The 18,099-nt window shown below is 43.6% G+C and overlaps 1 protein-coding gene across 2 annotated transcripts; it reads left to right on the top strand.

Moving 5' to 3' along the window:
• Nucleotides 1-1,819: 1,819 nt before the first annotated feature.
• SIK1 (salt inducible kinase 1) lies at nt 1,820-17,886 on the top strand. Of its 2 annotated transcripts, XM_084843840.1 has the most exons (14): nt 1,820-1,956; nt 2,762-2,992; nt 4,110-4,226; nt 6,434-6,497; nt 7,257-7,418; nt 7,722-7,846; nt 7,969-8,092; nt 9,230-9,453; nt 9,993-10,142; nt 11,041-11,163; nt 11,458-11,680; nt 13,218-13,493; nt 13,916-14,189; nt 14,962-17,886. In XM_084843840.1, the coding sequence occupies exons 2-14, from the start codon at nt 2,840-2,842 to the stop codon at nt 15,365-15,367; spliced, it is 2,421 nt and encodes an 806-aa protein (XP_084699966.1). In that variant the 5' UTR covers nt 1,820-1,956; nt 2,762-2,839; the 3' UTR covers nt 15,368-17,886. The 2 variants fall into 2 exon arrangements, with proteins under 2 accessions (XP_084699966.1, XP_084699967.1); XM_084843841.1 differs by lacking the exon at nt 4,110-4,226.
• The last annotated feature ends 213 nt before the right edge of the window (nt 17,887-18,099 follow it).

Here is an 18,099-nt window from a genome sequence, read left to right as displayed (position 1 = left end):
TGCTGCATTCTTTTCTGCTCTCTGCAAATTAAACTAGTAGGTCTTTGGATCCCTGGCATGCTGCCAAAACGCCTAAACTTCTCATCTGAGCAAGAGCTTGGCAAATTTAAATGTCATACACTGCAGGAGTTGGGGCAAGGTGACCGACAAACTGAATCCAGGACAAATTGTCAAGGTCACATCGGGTATTGTGGTTTAGCACATATATTACTTGTTCACATAGAACATAAATATACTGCCTACAATGCACTTTTGACTGTTTACTTTTTTTTTTTTAAACCCTTTGTTCACGGACCACTGTGGCCACACTTGATTTCAGTGAAAGCATCCATTTTTCACCTTGGATATCTCATCAATTGGCTGCTTATTCCCATCAAACGAAGGGGTTTGTTTGAAGGGGTTTGTTTTCCATCCCTAATATCTTCTCAGATAAGGCAGCCTTGAGCCAGGGAGATAGCACAGCAAGACAATCTTTAAAACAAGGAAAAACCAGAACCAAAGGAAAACCATTTATGGGTTCAGTCCGTTAAGACCAGACAGAGTTCCTTTCAGCAGATTTAAAGTCCCTTTTCTGAAAATATCAAGGTCACATTTCCCCCACTGGCTCCAAATCGGTGGCAACATCATTAAAACAAACAAAGCAATGACAGAGGTTAGACCTTTTCGATGGCGGTAAAGGGGCTAATTATATGATCATCCCGCAGCCTATGTCGCGTAGTTGTGCCTTTGATTCCGGAGCTGGTCGGGGCGCGATTTTGGATCCAAACCATTTTTCGCCGGAGAACACTGTCTACTCTAGAGTGTTTTTCGAGTGTGGCGAACCCTGTCTACTCTAAGCACAACCCCCAATTTCACAGCCGGTGGTGGGCAAAAAAAGGAAGCTCAGATTTGCCCGTGTCCCCAAGACCAGGCGGGATGTACGTGCGCCGGCCATTCAGCCCAGCCCTGCGGGCTGCAGCGCGGCGACGTCTAATCCCTGCCCGAGGTCTGGCGCGGGGAGATGGTATAGTCCTGCCTCGGTGCACATGGGGTGCCACGCCGCCGCCCGTCTTGCGCCGCGATCCGCCAAGAGGTCAAATCCACGCCCGCTCTGGGCTCTGGCGTACGGGGCTAGTCAAGGTCTCGGATACGGTAGCGCACGTGGAGGCGGCTCAACCCGGCCCGGGCCCAGAGGCGAGAGAGCGCAAATCCTGCCAGGGAGGCTGGCGGCTCCGATTTCGGTGGGGCCGCGGAGCCGTTCTGGGCTTTAATTAGAACCGGCCAGAACTTCAAAGGAGCTACCCAAGGTGCTGAGCCTGAGCCCCAGACTTGTCTAGCTCCTTCAGAGTTCTGGCTTGGTCTGACTGAAACCCAGAGCAGCCCGCTGAAATCGGAGCCATCCGCCTCCGCTGAGTCTTACCCTTGGCCTCCGGCGCACAACGGGTTAAAAAACACCCGCCTGGGCTCCGGCGCGCGGAGGGTTAATCCGGGGCTCTGCGGGCCCGGCAGGGGGCGACCCTTGCAATGATAACAAGCGGTCACGTGGTGGACCGCGCGGGGAGGTCTGTTTCTCCCCCCTCCCTCCCTTCCCTCGCTCGCTCGCTCGGCGCGAACGTCACCCCACCTTCCTGATCTCCAGGGCGACGGGTCCATCCGGGCGCGCGTCAGAGCAGCCCGTCCCTTGGCAACGGCTGGATGTCTCTCTCTCCCTCCTCATTCAGCCTCGCGCTTGGTCGCGCGTCGCTCTGGCGTCAAAGTGACGTCAATGGGCCTGTCTCGGTTTTCGGGGTGGGCGGGCGGGCTTCCCGCGTGTTCCTCTGCCCTCTGCGCGCACACGCACAGAGCGCGCGGGCAGCGGCGAGAGCAGCAGCGGCGGAGCCGCGAGGAGCAGCGGCAGCAGCTTGAGAGCTCGGCCGGCCGGCAGGCGGGCGGGCGCGGAGGCGGCAGCCGCCAGCCAGCCAGCCAGCGTCGCGCAAGGTACAGCTCGAGGGAAAGTCGCGCGGTGGGCGAGACCGCGCAAGGAGCTGGGACAGGACAAGTTTCCTAGGGAGAAATTCCGCGGCGCCTCCGCCTGTCCCTCTTCCTTCCTTCTCCCCTTCCTTCTCCCTCCCTCCTTGGGGACGGGCGCGCACATTCCTGGCTTCCCTCAACGCTGCTTGCCTCTTCTGTCTCCCGGGACGGTGGTTCACTGAGGGAATCCCCCTCTGCACTCCCGCGTGTATTATACATGCACATTTTATATACGCACATTTTCGTCCGTTCGTCCGTTGGTTCCTCCTTCCCTTCTTCCTTTCCCCAACTCTTTCGAGCGGTTTGGCTGTTCGTGCTAGGCTTCCCGGCGTCACTCAGAACTCGCATATCCGAAGGGGGGTTCGCACGGGGTTGGTCTGAGCTCCCCTCCAAATCCCGTCCCGTTTGTCTTTCGTGGCATTCCTACATTTTTCGTCTAACGGGCTACTATATATAAGAGCACAGAGATCAGATATACAGCGGATCTTTGGAGGAGTTTTTCTTTCTTACTCCTTGCCGCTAATAATTTATGCGTTGCATTTCTAAATTGCAAAGTGCCTTTATTTTGTAATTAGTCGGGGGCTCTGAGCACAGAAGGGGGCGGGGGGAGGTTTCATGTTAGGCATGCTTTAGAGCATTCGATTGCATTTTGTGTATCAGTTGAAAGCCCTCGGGGGCCAGTTTTGAAGTTTGAGGTGATTTGGGGACGCTTCGATGGGGGCAGAAATTAGAAAGAAAAATCTCAGTGGAGCTTGTATTTTTCTTCTTGCAGGTGCAAATTGCAGTCTTCAAAGAGGAATGCTTATGTAAACACTTTTAAATAGTGTTTGTCTCCCACCAAAATCAAACCATGGTGATCATGTCAGATTATACAACTGTCCCCACCTCAAACCAAAGCCAGCAAAGGCCTCTTCGGGTTGGATTCTATGATATTGAGAGGACCTTGGGAAAAGGCAATTTTGCCGTAGTAAAACTGGCCAGACACAGAGTAACCAAAACGCAGGTGGGTGTGATGTTCTACTACCTTGATCTGTATAGGAAATCAAGTGTAAAGACTTGGGAAATTGTGCTTTGTGGGGTTGTCATTTTCCACAAATGTAGAATAGACTAAATTACATCAAGGGGGACTCCCCGGAGCAGACTGTGTAATAGACTAGAATTTAATTAAAGTAGCAGCAGCAGTTTAGTGTGCACTTTGAATTGGTTTCAGAATGAATTTGAAACTACTTAGGAGCCTTTTGCTAGTACTGATTTCACTATTTTTACTGACTTAATTAAAACAAACCATAGTTATTGTACTATCTTCCCAAGTTGTCATCAGTTTTTTTTAAACAAAAGGTGTAGTTCAACTTCAGCTAACATCATCTTTTTATAACTTAAACGGAGGTGGTTAGGATCAAATGGCTGCAACTCTCATTATTTTAATATATATTGCTTGAATTTTTAATTGTCGAGTTTTGGGAATTTCTAAATTAGCCCGGAATGGGTGTCTTTAGCCTAGGGAAAGGATTATAAAACAGAATATTAGAAGTGGTTGTCACTTAAGTGAAATTCAGTGACTGGCACTAATTCCTAAGCATGGCAATTCTAAGCAGAGTTTACTATGGAATAAGTCCACCAACTCAGTGAGATTTCTGATGCTTAATTATACTTCTAGTTATGCCGCTCGCACATTTACTTGTAAGCATATCCCATTGATTCCAGTGAAGTTAAGGTTCAATAAATTGCATCTGTATTCCCTTTTTTTTGCATTTATTTTATGCTGTCTTTATTTTATGCCCTCTAACTGAAATTTGGCATAGTTTATGTTTCTTCTTACGGAAGGAAAAGGAAAGGTTCCTCCTGTGCAAGCACCGAGTCATTACTGACTCCTAGAGGGACGCCGCTTTCACTGGCGTTTTCATGGCAGGCTATAGCGGGGTGGTTTGCCAGTGCCTTCCCCAGTCGTGACTACCTTTCCCCCAGCAAGCTGGGTACTCATTTTACTGACCTCAGAAGGATGGAAGGCTGAAATGTACTTTGTTTTTCAGAACGCTTACTTTCATTTCCGCTAGTTTATTGTACAGTGGTATAAGAACATATTTTACAAGCGTTCTGGGTTTATTTTCTTGAACCTGCAGGTTGCAATAAAAATTATAGACAAAACACGGCTAGATCCAAGCAATTTGGAGAAAATATATAGAGAAGTTCAGATAATGAAGCTTTTGAATCACCCTCACATTATCAAGTTGTATCAGGTAAGAGATCACTTCTGACCACTACCTGCCTGTTAGATGTATCCTTATGGCTTTAGTGGCTAATGATCTTAAAATGCACATTCTCCCATCAGGAGAGGAAAGAGTGTTGCAGTTCTTTAAAATGCAGAAACAAAGAATTCAATACTTAATGTTGTTATTTTAGATCAAAATCCATTCAAAGATAATTACAAATAGTTGGGGAGTATAAATTATCAAATGTGTTACGTTCATTATTCAGACATGTATGACTTCAATTCCTTGTGCTTTTACACTGTATTTTATACCTATGAAAATACTGTTATAGTACAAAGTTTTGAAGGAGAACATTCAGAACTAGAATCAAACCTCCATTCCTAATGTCAGCAATTTGAATTACCATTTGAAACTGGGCTTCGTCTGAGTAAATGAGGTTAGGATCAGGCTGCCATTTAAAGGTTTCCTTAAAATCTTGGTTTTAGAAACTTCAAAAGCTACAATGAACACAATATAATTTATTCTAGTTGTCTCATTTTCAATGCATGCATTCCCTACAAAAGAGGGCAAACTAGTGCAGAAAATAAGATTGCAGTCATCTGATGAGCAGAGTATATTCTACACATATGAAAAATCTAATTAGTGTTTGGTGGAAGTTCCGCTTAATCATCTTGAGAGGAAGGTGGTGTCTGACAAATTGTCTCAGAAAGCAGAAAGGACACACTTGTGACTTAAGAAAACAGCAGATCTAAAGTTCAGTATAAAGTATCAGTTGCGATCATAAGATAGCTAGGTCTTGCTTTGGGCAGGGGGAACTTAACAAACATGAAAAGTAGAGCCAGTGAAACACATGTTTAAGTGGACGCTTCAAACAAACAAACAAACAAAGCATGTACTTATATTTCATATTTGCTGTTGCAATGCCTGTATGTAAACTTGTCATCACTGGACATGGCAGTATAGGTTGCATAGAGACTCTTTTGATTTCATTTCCATAGAATAGTGCAGGTCAAAGTAGTATTTCAGGGCTTTGAAAATGGCTTAAATCCCCTAATTGTTGAATTGGGCTACTTGACTGAACAAGCAGTGTGTTTTTAGAAGCTTTTTGGGGATCTTCCTATTTACGTGTTATATCCTTGTTGATGTGTGCGTCATGCTCCCCTTTGATGAAGTCCGAACAGTAGGAATTAGGTGAAATGCCAGTTTGCGGGAGGAGGGAATGATGTTGACTTAGTTACAACAGCAGGGTCTAATTTAAATCTATCTGGCATCTTTCCCAGAACATTTAAAATGCCTTATTCCTTCCTATCACTTCATAAATATTTTTAAAATGTATGCTTTTCACTTTATGTTTATATGGGGGATGAGAGCTCCTTTCTCTGCCTTTGATATCCAGACTTCCTTACGGAATGTTAGAAGTTACAGTTTCTGAAAGAACAGTGAGGTTGCTCTGATTCTTCATCTTTTTTTGTAAGCCAGCACCTACAGGGCCAAAAAGTACAGTTCCTCTGTGAGAGAGCTGTTTTTGGTGGATGTCTTTATATTTATGATTTCCTGCTGAAAAAGCAGGATAGGAACTATCAGTGACAAATACGTGATATTTTTTTTTTTTTTTAGCAACTTTACACTATTCTTAAGCCATTTTAAAAATACTTTACAAATGGCAAAGCCTTTTGGAAGAAAGTTGATAATGTAATGGCCATTCACACTTTGGTGTTGATGGATATTGAGAAATACCTTTGCACAAACAGGAAGCTGTTGTGGATAGACAGGCATGTCTAGTATTTTCCTGAGTGAATAAATCCATACATTGCCAAGTGTGAATGGGGTGTTTGGATAGCTCTTGTTTGCTTTTTTCTGTAGGTTCATAATTCATTGTTCATCTGATTTTTAACAGTGAAATCATGCGTCCTGTTAATCTGTCCCTAAATATGTGTCCTAAAGTGCTACACCTCTATAGTTAAAATACATTAACAGAAGAAATTAATATCATTTAAAGAGTATCTCTCTAAAGAAACATTAGGTTCAGGCACAGAAACACAGTCACGGTCTTTGCTGATAGCTCTTCTCTGTGAATTCATCGCAGTGGTGAAGAAATGAATGCTATGTTGTGACGCTGCATGTAAATGCATTTTATGCTCAAAGGTATAGAAAACATTAGAGGTCTGTATCTTTAATATGTTCTCTCTCCCTCTCTTTTTCGTTTCCCTCCTCTTCCTCTGCAACCTCATCAGGTTATGGAAACGAAGGATATGCTTTACATTGTAACTGAATTTGCAAAAAACGGAGAAATGTTTGGTAAGTTCTCATCAAAGTAGCTTAGCAGTAGACACTTCCATACTTACTTGAATGATGGGTGATGAATATGTATCTAAACATTAGGAGAATCACCTCTTTGGATATGGGAGCTGTGTTTACCTAGGGTTCTGTAGGCATAGAACTATATGGCCTATACTTAACTTCAGATAACTGCTCTGGACAGATATAGAATATATCATAGTTATGGTATATAGGTTGTATCCAACAGTGTATTCCCTCCACTGACAGAAGGCTCTTTGATCCAGCAGAGGCTTCCATCAGTGGAAAGTGGCGAGATGGTGATTTTTGCAAATTTCGCCTGCCTTCTGCAACCCTCCAGGCCACCTCCCATGGTGTTCCAAAGTGTCTTCCCACCCACTGAAGCAGAGTGTGGGTGGGTTGGCAGGCGGTGTAGGGGGTGCAGACAGTTGCCTCCCTCTCCTACTCTTTGCACTCATGGAAGATTCTGTTGGATCAAAGAGCCCAACAGAGGTGACGAAAATGGATATAACCCTATGTTTAAAATAGGCTGAAAGGTCAGATATTAATTAATTAATTAGCTGGTTCAGATAATGGGGGGTTCTTTTATGGGTGCTATTGTTTATGAAGGTAAGAAAGCTGAGTATTTGGATTCTATTGCTTAAATGTTCAAGATTAGGGTAAATAATCACAAAATTGAAGTGGTAAATGCCACTTTATGGTCAAAGATAGTGAGAGGTTTATCCTAGGAATTTATTTTTTGTTTGTTTTGTTTGGCAGATCATTTGACTTCCCATGGGCACCTGAGTGAGAGTGAAGCACGGAAGAAGTTCTGGCAGATCCTTTCAGCTGTAGAATATTGCCACAGCCATCACATAGTGCACAGAGACCTCAAAACAGAGAACCTGTTATTAGATGCTAACATGAACATCAAGCTGGCAGGTGAGACTTCTTGTGTGGATGCTGTTACGACAAAGTACAATAGTGCTTCCTGAAATCCCTTCCCTAAAAGCTTATTATGTGATCCCCTAGTAGACAGAGCTTTTGCAAATCTACATTTATATGCAGCTGAATGGATGCAGTGGTGTATGACATTTTCCAGAATAGACGTTTTTAGCAAAGAAGCATAAAGTGATGTGGTGTCTCCATCATGCCCCTGCTTACTTTAATTATCAATACATTCCAAAAAAAAAAAAAAGCAAAATAAAAACAGTTAACTGATGTTTATTTCATCTTCCTTTACAGACTTTGGGTTTGGAAACTTCTACAAATCTGGTGAGCCCCTCTCCACGTGGTGTGGAAGCCCGCCATATGCAGCTCCAGAGGTTTTTGAAGGAAAAGAATATGAAGGTCCTCACCTTGATATATGGGTACGCTTTCGGTTCCATATTACTTTTCTAGTTGGGTAGCAGGTGTTCCACTGTGATGCTAGTTAGCAGACTTCAAGGGCTGCATTTCAGTCACTGACATGTTGTGCTTTTTCCATTGGCAGAGCCTTGGTGTGGTGCTGTATGTCCTTGTCTGTGGCTCTCTGCCGTTTGATGGGCCCAATTTGCCATCTCTAAGACAAAGGGTGCTTGAAGGACGATTCCGAATTCCCTACTTCATGTCCCAAGGTGTGTTTACTAATCTTATGTTGGCAGCCCACAGCTCTTTCCTTTTTTTAGTTGTCTGTTAGTTTCTTAGATTTTGTACCATTGGGCAGTATCCGGTTTGGGCCTTCCACCCCAATTGGATACTGCCCATATTTTCCAGGCAATTGAAAGGCAATAACTTGTAACTACATAATAATATCTCGGGTGTGTAGAAGAACTCTTTAGCTCTGTGTTGATACTGAATGCATAGTGTCCCCAGGTCAGGTGTTCTTTCCTGTACACAAAGGCATACCCGTGTAGAAGAGGATGATGCTGACTGTAGAAATGATCAGAATTTTCTTTTAAGTGAAGGGGCTTCTCAAAGGTCCACTGTATTTTTTTTAAACCAGGTTTTTCTGTGAAAGACTGAAATTTTATCAGTTGACTATAGTATCCCAAACAACTGCTTGTTGATCATCCCATGGAACTGAAGAAGCAGGTCATTTTGTCACTATTTTGATCACACAGAATCAGAAGTAGATTAAGGAAGCAATCCTATCGCTGCTAGCGGCTAGACAGCCATAGGATACGTCAGTTTCCGGGAACCGACCTCGGAGCCCGTGCTCCGACGTCGGTTGCCTGAGAACCGACCTTCCCCCCCTCCTGCGCTGCCTCGCAGGCAGCTCGGAATGGCCCCGTGCTCTGTGCTCGGAAGAGACATGCGGAGCGGTGAAAACAGGGCATTCCTGGGGGTGTTCTGGGGTGGGGAAGGCAGAAATGCCAGTACGACACATCCTATGTGTTGTCCTGCAGCCACTTCCCCCACTCCGCCTTCCCACGGCTAGACAGCTGAAATCGGCTCTCTAGCCGCAAATGCAGGGTGGCTGAAGTGCGGAGGGGACAATCCCCTCTGCGCTTCTCCTGCCCTGCATTGGATAGGCAGTCACCTCCGAGTTCGGAGGTGGCCGCCTATCTCGATAGGATTGCACCCTAAACTGTTTTGTGCAGTGTGATACAAATATACAGTATTTGTGAACATGGATCTGCCTTAGCTTATCAAACAGTTGTTTAATGCTTGCTTTTCTTTATGAATAGGGAGACTCCAGTAAAGGCTTTTAGTTGCACTTTCAAACGTGTCTTGTCTCTTATTCAAGTTTTTGTTTTGTGTCACTTCACCAGATTGTGAAACTCTTATTCGACGGATGCTGGTTGTGGACCCAGCAAAACGAATCACAATTGCCCAAATAAAGCAGCACAAGTGGATGCAAGCAGACCCCACTCTTCAGCAGCAGCAGTCTTTGTCATTCTCCATGCAGAACTACAACTCCAATCTGGGAGACTACAATGAGCAGGTCCTTGGGATCATGCAGACTCTTGGCATCGACAGGCAGAGAACAGTGGAGGTGAGCCCTTGATTGCTTGTGGAGGGTCTGAGAAGCCTTTGTTCCTTAGACAAGTTTAGTAGCCAGTGTGTTAGGAAAGGGCAACATCTGTGCCGTTGAGGTTTCAAGTTACCGGGTGGGGTTGATGATAAAGCTTTTCTGTTGTTCAGCAGAAGTGTGCGTTATTTAGAAACTCTAGGCAGATGCTTCTCAAATGCCATGGCTGGCATGAGATTGTGGATTGTGAGATTAGGAGACACCTAGTTCTAAGAATCCAATTTTTGCTGTCCTGAGTACTCATGCAACCCAATTTTTATCTTTGTCCTTATGACAACTTCCCTTGCTTCTTATAATATACATTGTAGCCCATCCATCTTAAATGCATTATTTGGGAGGGGCTAAAGGCATTATTTGGAAAGATTTCCAGATCTGATTTCAGGGGTTCTTCCGTGATTCTAAATAAATGTTTATAGGGTTACAACCTTTAGTCAAGAGGTGGCAGTTCTTTTTTGAACCTACCTGTATACTAGAGTTGTTTTTCTCTCTCTTGTCTCCTCTAGTCTCTGCAAAACAGCAGCTACAACCATTTTGCTGCAATTTATTACCTTCTCCTGGAGCGCCTCAAGGAGTACCGAAGCAATCAGTTGTCAAATCGCCCAGTAAGCAGCCGTCAGCAAAGGCCAAGGAGTTCAGACTTCAGCAATATTGAGGTAAGATCATGTGTGATCATTCATAAGGTCACACCAATTTGTATTCTTTGGGCTTTTTCTTAATGCAGTGTATTTGTCTGCTCATACTGCAGTAGCTTATATTTTGTGTGACCAAAGGAGGCATCTCCCTAATGCATCTTTGAGTCCTGTGTGCAGAAGTTATTTTTCAGCAAGGGATAGGAAGGGGGTGGGGGGTGGGAAGGGAGCTCCTTGTGCTTGACTTCATTATTGCCAGGATATTCGTTGATTGCAGGTTTAAACCAAAGTTCTGCAACCTCTTAAGGAGGTTGTAGAATCAATTAGACAAGTATTAAACTATTTGCTCTAAGAAATCTAGGTCTGTTCAGCATCAGCAGATTGATTTGGCAGACCTGAACTGCATCCTGGCATTGTGTGTAAGATCCTAATTTCTGTGTTACTTTCTTCAAATATAAAACTGAACTCAGTGACCTGGTTCACGCAACACAACAAGCCAGAGTACAGATTGAGTATGGGTTGTTGTTGAACCGTGGGTCGTTGTGTTGTCTGAACCCAGCCACACTAACAAACCATGAACAACCCACATTATTAACCATAAACAACCCACAGTTCATAACCCAACAACAAACCATGAGTTCTCTTTTGGGGTTGCTTGTGGTTAACAAACCATGGTTTGTTAGCGGTGCTGGGTTCACACAACAACCCACAATTCAACAACAACCCATACTCAACCCACTCTCAACCCATACTCTGGCTTGTTGTATTGTGTGAACCCAGCCACTATGTATGTGTACTTAAGGGCTAATAAATTAGCCTTTGCATATTGGTCTATACTGTTTAGCATGTTTAACTAGCATATCTGTTCCAGTCGTAAGAGCAGTTGGTAATGACTTTTCTTTGAATCCCTTTCTGCCTTCAGTTGCCTCAAGACAGTCTCACCAATGAGACCTTGAGATCATCTCTGCTCTACCACCAACCGCAGAATCTCATTCAGTCGCCCTTGCAGGCAGAAATGGATTGTGACATAAGCAACCAGTTACAGGTTGGTGCTTCTAGCATCCTGATTTTGTTGGAGAAGGCAGCAGGGGGTGAAGGGCATTAATTTAGGGGCCCCCAGAAGCACAGAGTACATTTAAATATCCATCCCTTATTTATGTTGCATTCCAATGTAAATTCATACATAATTGCATAAACCTCCTTGGGAAGGTATCTCAGAGGCACAAGAGACAGACTACTCAAGCAGGTCTGATAATGAGGGGCTGTTGTGTGAAGGATGTGGGAAGGGAGGAAGCAGACAAAGGCACTCTATCACTTCCTGTATCTTTTGACCTTTCAGCCTATGTTCTTTCCTGTGGATCCGAACTTCAACAGTTTTTTTAGGAATCGCTCAATCTCTCCAAACAGCCTCCTGGAAACCACCATCAGTGAAGAAGTGAGGCAGGACAAGGAACTGGAGGAGGAAATTAAAGCCTTCAGCCCAATTCGCCTCCCTCTCAACACAAGTCGACGGCACACGCTGGCTGAAGTTACAACACATTTTTATCAGAGCTCCCCACCATGTAAGTGCTGCCAGGACAGGCTGCAGGATATGGCTTGAGGGTAGAAGAGCGTTTCCTCTTTGTGCTTTAAGGAACCTGCTGATAGATGCTGCTGTTTTGAGTTAGGATCAGAGGCCCCTCTGTCCCCACCTTTTTTGTGCATTTAGTCACAATGAACTCTTTAAACACTTGGCTTTGAGGCCAAACAGCTAGTTAGCTGTCATGGGCCTTTCCTTTCAATGCACAATAAACATAAAATTGCCGTTGAAGAGCCAAACAACATTTGCCCCAGCTATTTCATCTTTTGAGGGGAAATCGCATTTTATAAGCACTTAAGGGCACACTCCTATTCATGTTCAAATGGAAAAAAGTCCTACAGTTCCCAGCATTCCCCAGCCAGCCAGGTGTCATGCTCTTTTTTTCCATCTAAAGATGTATAGGATTGTGTCCTAAATGGCAATATTTTGTCAAAATATGACACACACCCCCGGCCGCCTCTTGCTTAGCACACACTCTCATAATATATGAGCTATATATTATGGTGGTGATGTGAGCGCCTCTGGATAATTCCTGTGACCAGCCAAAGAGTGGTCTCTTTCCATATACGTGCCATCTTGTTACATGGAAAAATGCTTATTTTTCCCGTTTTGGTTCCCTGCCATGCTGCTAATGTTTAGTGACTAAAGTGTAAAGCACCCTATGCAACCCTCTACAGCAGGGGTGGGCAGCTTGTGGCCCTCCAGATGTAGCCAGCATAGCCAGTGGTGAGGGCTGGTGGGAGTTGCAGTCCAACAACATCTGGAAGGCTAGAAGTTGCCCACTCCTGCTCTAAAACAAAGTGCAAGGCTGGTTAACCATTTCCCTTCCCTCCTATGTGCATTGTTCCCCGACACCTTGGAAACTCTTTGGAAACTGTGTTCCCACTCTTTAGCACATACCTCCTCAGAGCATTGCACGTGTGTTTGAAAGTCCAATTAACAGGCTGTATCCCTGGCTCCAAGGCTACTCCCCCCCCCCCAATCCCACTACATTACTTGGGAGCAGGATATTTTGTTTCTGACACTGGATTCTGGCTAATGCTAATTAATAATAAGAATAAAAACCCCAAAAGGAGCATGTGTTTCTAATTTGTGCTGGCATTTAAACAAACGGATAAAAAGCGTGATGGCACTGAGGTGTCAGCACCATTCCCTTACCACTTCCCTTTAACCTGAACAGGTCATGTAAGCCCTAAACCCAGCAAAATAAAATGATTGCTATTGAATTTGCTGGCACAGGGATCCCTCATTGCATTTATTACTTGCTTTGCCAATAATATTATCCCACAATAAGCACTACTCTTACAGCTTTTAAATTATGTTGCTGTTGTAATTGGGGGTTGCATTGAACCCTGTGAGTTTCATATTCTTTGATATTGGCTGTAGCGTCTGGGGGTTTTGTTACTGGCAGATTTTCTATAGATGGAGAAGCTAGTCCTATGCCCGTTTTTTAAAAAAAAAATTACTTCCTGTATTAATTTCGCAAATGTTCTCTTCTTCCCCATCTGCTCCTTTTATAGGTATAGTCATTTCCTCTTCCACAAGCCCTACAGAAGGAACCAGTTCTGACAGCTGCCTCACTTCGTCAGCAAATGATGGCTGTGTGGCTCTGAGCAACTGTTTGGAAGAACAGATGATGCTTGGTCACCCAGCCACAGCCAGAGTTGCATCATCGTTTCTGACTTCCCATTCAGAGACACCAGTGTTGCAGGCCCAGGGCTGCATGGGTGGTGCCTCTCTGTTGCCTGTCAGCTTCCAAGAAGGAAGGAGAGCATCTGATACCTCATTAACTCAAGGTAAAGCATTCCTTGCTAAGTAAGCAGTACCATTCCATGTCCCTGTATACACAGATCTATCAAGTATTAATTACGTAATTCTGTGATTGATATTCAAGGCACTTGCCTTCATCGTAAGCCTAGTACACACCATGTTAGATATCTCCATGCACAGAATAACCTGAAACTGCAGCTATGCAGTTTGAAAGATTGTAAAGTGGGGAAAGATATAAATGGGCATGTTATGTCCTCTTCCCCAGTTTACAGATCTTACAATGTGTGTGTGATGTGGCAAGTTGTTCTGCGGCTCTTATATAGAATTGCTGATTGACCGGGGCGGGGAGGCGGGGGGAGCTCTAGCAGCTGTTTGCAGGTTCAAGTAATGTGCGTCCAAGGAAAAGGTTAACAGTTAATGTAACTGGATATATAACTGTTCTCTACAGGCTTGAAGGCATTTAGACAGCAACTACGGAAGAATGCTAGAGCCAAGGGTTTTCTGGGACTGAATAAAATCAAAGGACTTGCCCGCCAGGTGTGCCAGTCCTCCTCTGCTCGGATGGCACGGAATGGCATGGGCCCTTTCCAACATTCTCAGCAGAATGCCTGCATATACAGCAGTGGGGGAAATAGTAGCAGTGGTGGTGGCAGCAACAGTGGCGGCGGCGGCGGCAGCAGAGAGAGCAGGAACTTGCTTGAAGAGGTGCTCCAGCAACAGAGGTGAGAGCAGCGCACCTGACACATGCCCAATATAGTACTAGCCATGGTAACAAACGTAGCATGTACTGATCTTGCATTCACACTGAAATCAAATGAGCGGTTTGTTTTCCGCATTGCAAAGTTTAGGGACAGGGTTTGCAATCTGTTGCTTTGAGGAACTGGTGACATATGCATCAGTTTGTGAAAAAGAGGGCACCCAGGTGGTTTAAACATAATATAGTTGAGTCACTGTGTGAGGAATGTCTCTGTTTTTATTAGTATTAGCTGGGTAAAAAGAAGAATCCGGCTAAGACTTAATCTTAGTATTTGCAGGCAAGGAAGGATTGTTTTCACATTGCTTATTTATTCCATTGAGATAAGAGCCCTGTGCAGATGTCCAAGCTGTATGCATGTGTAGAGCCTAACGTGCATAGGCTCAATCCACCTAGATCTGTACACTTAGATTTCGTGATGTACAGATTGCATGGATAGGACGTATGCATGCTTGATTTTATGAACATTGTCTTCGGTGCAAGCATTAATTTGAAGAACTCCAGTTACAGGAAGGCAAGCACACTATAGAAGATGGGTTTGGGCTGGCATGATCCCAGTCCCTCCACATGCAGACATTTGGCATGTCTTTGCAAGGTTAGGGTCATCTTAATTTCAGAAAAGTTGCAGCCCACAAGAGAGACACAATACCATCAGAGGGGACGTACTATGTGAGAACAACCATTAAGGAACTTACTAAAAATGGATAACTTTTTCTCACTCTCCCCTTTCTTCTATTCAGAATGCTCCAGTTACAGCATCACCAGCCAGCTTGTCATCAGCCTTCTCAGGTGTCTCAGTCCCACACCATCCCCTTGTCTGACAATACAGGCAGCAAAGCATCCAATTCCCTCCTCCTGTCTGAACTTCAAAGTGAGAACTCATTAGAACTGGCCTTTTGTAACACCCAATTTCTTCAGCCCCACCTTTTCGGCGTCGGGGTCTCTCCGGTAACTTCAGCTGCTCACCTTCTCGATGCCCACCTCCGCATCAGCAGCAATGTGTCTCCGATAGCCTCCATGTTTTCTAATCCAAATGGCTTTGCTGTTCAATCTCCAAGCTACGATGCCGTCACTTTGCAGCATGGGGACTGTGAAATGGAGGATCTTACTTCCACCCAGATGGGGAAATTCGTCCTAGTCAAATGAGAACTCTTCCCCACTTTTCCCTTGATTCACACATCTCTTTTGGGAGAGAGCGCTGCTGTCACTAAGATCTGCAGATGGGTGATCTTACTTTACCTTATTTTGCAATGGTGAATAACTCTCAGAAGCAATAACATGTTTGAAATATGTGAAGAGGCCATTTGGCTTAGTAAAGCTCCTAACTTTATAAAACTGAAGAAAAAAAAGCAATACTTTTGGCTTCAACTATTCTTGCACTGAACAAATATGACCAGAAGCAGAAAGGAAAAGCCTTTGTTTTTGGAAGAAAATAATGACAGGGAATCGGGGTAGGGGTCAAGGAGAACACTTTTCCGGTACTTTAATAAAGTCAGGCCAATACAGCTCTGCTGTTATGCAAGACTTTGACAGCTGTCAGTGGTTTGTGGTGGAGCAGGGAAAGGCTTTTTCAAAGAAGGGACCAGAGTCACCCTGTTTATAACTCAGAATATTTGTTTAGGGATGTGTGAAGTTGAGACTTACCTCTTTCTTTAAAAACAAAACCATACACACATTTTGTGTTACATTGTGCATTGATAGAAGAATAATGACGAGAACATGGCCATTCATTTTTGAAATTCATGCTAAAGGAACCAATACCTCTCTTAATGTTCTCCCTTACTCAAGCATTTATACCTTAAGAGAAAACTGTGAACTTTTTGCTTAGCATCTCAGTTGTAGCAGCTAAGAATAGAAGCATTAGAAGCAATTAATTTACCCTCTGGGGATTTTGTTCCCGGCCACAAATTGCTTCCCCCCCCCCCCCTTTTTGGTAAAGAAATGATAGGAAAATTTTATGTGTCAGCATGGAGTTGCTCATATAATGCTGCAGAAGTGATGGGAGCAGAATTGCAAGAGACATTGGTGTAGGAAGTTTTGAAAACATTTTTGCTTTTACCTCCTTCCCCCCACCCCCTGCAAAAAGCCCTAGCATTACTTTGAGGTTGCCTATGGGGAATTTCTCAGTGATGTACGTGGTTATTGCCGCTGCTAATGAGGTTTTTACATTATTATTTTTTAAATGCATTTTGCTTTCAGGGTCCAAATTGAACCGACTCATTGGGAAACGTGCAATATTGAAAAGTAATGACAATTATACTGACAGTTGAAAGGAATAGGGATAGCACAAAGTGATACACTTCAGAAATGATCTTTAATTATTGTTGAACAAACTAGTCAAAGTGAGACAAACAGCACAACTTCGGGGTTTTGTTGTTTTGCATACCAATAGATGAGAGGGTTATTTTTTATTTTAGGCATTTTTATGTGTGGGTTTAGTATGCTGTGTTTGTGCATATAGGAATTGGAATACAGTATACACTACTAGTTAGGTTTTGAAATAAGCTTTTTTTGGAGTTTCCTGGCATTTGCTCCCTCTGACCAGAGAACGGCTTTTGTTGGTACCGATGGAAGCTGGATATGGGTATTGCAGGTAGAGGGGAAATCACAGTGTGTTCTTCTTTGAACTCATAATTAGCTGATGGAGAGGACGGGGGAGGTTGGTCAAATGTTGGTTGCAGGTAAGCTAGTAGTGAGCCAACTTGGCCCCAAATTATCGTTCAGATGCCTGAAAACAGCTTCATTCTGTCTAACAATTTAAGGACCCATTTCTCTAAATGTAACACAGGGGTGCCTTCAAGTTACTACTGCTTCATGCAACCTGCAGTGTTATATATGTGTAAAAAAAAACACCCTATTTTTTTAAACCAATAAGCCAAAGAGCATCTGTCTGGTGGGTGGGAGGGCAAGGGTGAATAGGGAAATAATCTTATATGGCTCTGTCTGTGGCTCTTCAACTTATTTTATCTGTGTACAATATCTGTATTGATGTGTCTTCAGCTTGCTACTGCTGCTTCTTTGTGTTCTAAGATCTTCAAGGTGAAGGGAAATTACTTCACTCTGACTGGTGCCTTTCAGCAGAGAGAGAGGAAAAACAATACCAGTCTCATTCTGACTTAAAAAGTGGTTTGGTATGTGGTTTGGGAGAGCGATTAAAACAAGCAAAGCAGGATCATCACAAAGCAGCAATGTTGCCTTCATTTTCATAAAATAGTAGCACACCTTCTTTTAAGAACTGTATTCCTCCCCTTTCTGTCTCCTTTTTTTAGCCATAGGTCAAGAGTCCACAAAAACAATACTTTTGTTCTAAGCAATGACAAGCACTTTACTTCTAGAGTCCCCCCCACACACACACACAATTGCTGTAGAAAATGCTTTGAAACTATTCTGAAGTAGAAAAGGTCATTTTCAACATTTCAGGGTTTGTGTCTCCTTTTCCCTCCCCCCCCCCCCCGTAGTATTCTCAACAGTACTGTTTTGCAGACTGCAGTGCAATAGATTATTTAAAGACACTATGTGATTGGTTTAATTAAGATGTATAGTTTTTATTTTTTATCATGACGGAAGATCATTTTATTTCTTATGTTAAAATAAGAGATGTACACCAAAATGATTAGCTGTGTTTTATTTAATATTTAAATAAAAAAGTTGTTTTAGAAATTGTGATTTGTCTTTCAGTCCTGTTATCATTTTAAAAACTGTGTCTGGATATGTCTATTTTTGGTATTGTATCTCCTTACTGAGAAAAAAAGAACACTAAACAAGGAATACTTGGTTTTTATAATGCTAAGGAAGGTAGAGGGACTCTTCAGATGTTCTCCATCCCTATGTCTGCTACTAAAGCTTAGGAGAGGCATGTCAACTGTTGTAGAATGGGG

Source organism: Heloderma suspectum, chromosome 3 (assembly GCF_057233095.1).
Source record: "Heloderma suspectum isolate Gila_16-S chromosome 3, 16-S_ref, whole genome shotgun sequence".
NCBI lineage: Eukaryota > Metazoa > Chordata > Lepidosauria > Squamata > Helodermatidae > Heloderma > Heloderma suspectum.
Note: the sequence above shows the minus strand (reverse complement) of the source record. Positions and strands in the feature narration are given on the sequence as shown.

What these genes read in the sequence shown, in the direction of transcription:
- SIK1 (XM_084843840.1), top strand. Translation starts at nt 2,840, where the DNA reads ATGGTGATCATGTCAGATTATACAACTGTCCCCACCTCAAACCAAAGC. An exon ending in GTCCTCACCTTGATATATGG is followed by an intron (nt 7,847 to 7,968) that starts GTACGCTTTCGG and finishes TTCCATTGGCAG; the next exon opens with AGCCTTGGTGTGGTGCTGTA. An exon ending in TCCCTACTTCATGTCCCAAG is followed by an intron (nt 8,093 to 9,229) that starts GTGTGTTTACTA and finishes TCACTTCACCAG; the next exon opens with ATTGTGAAACTCTTATTCGA.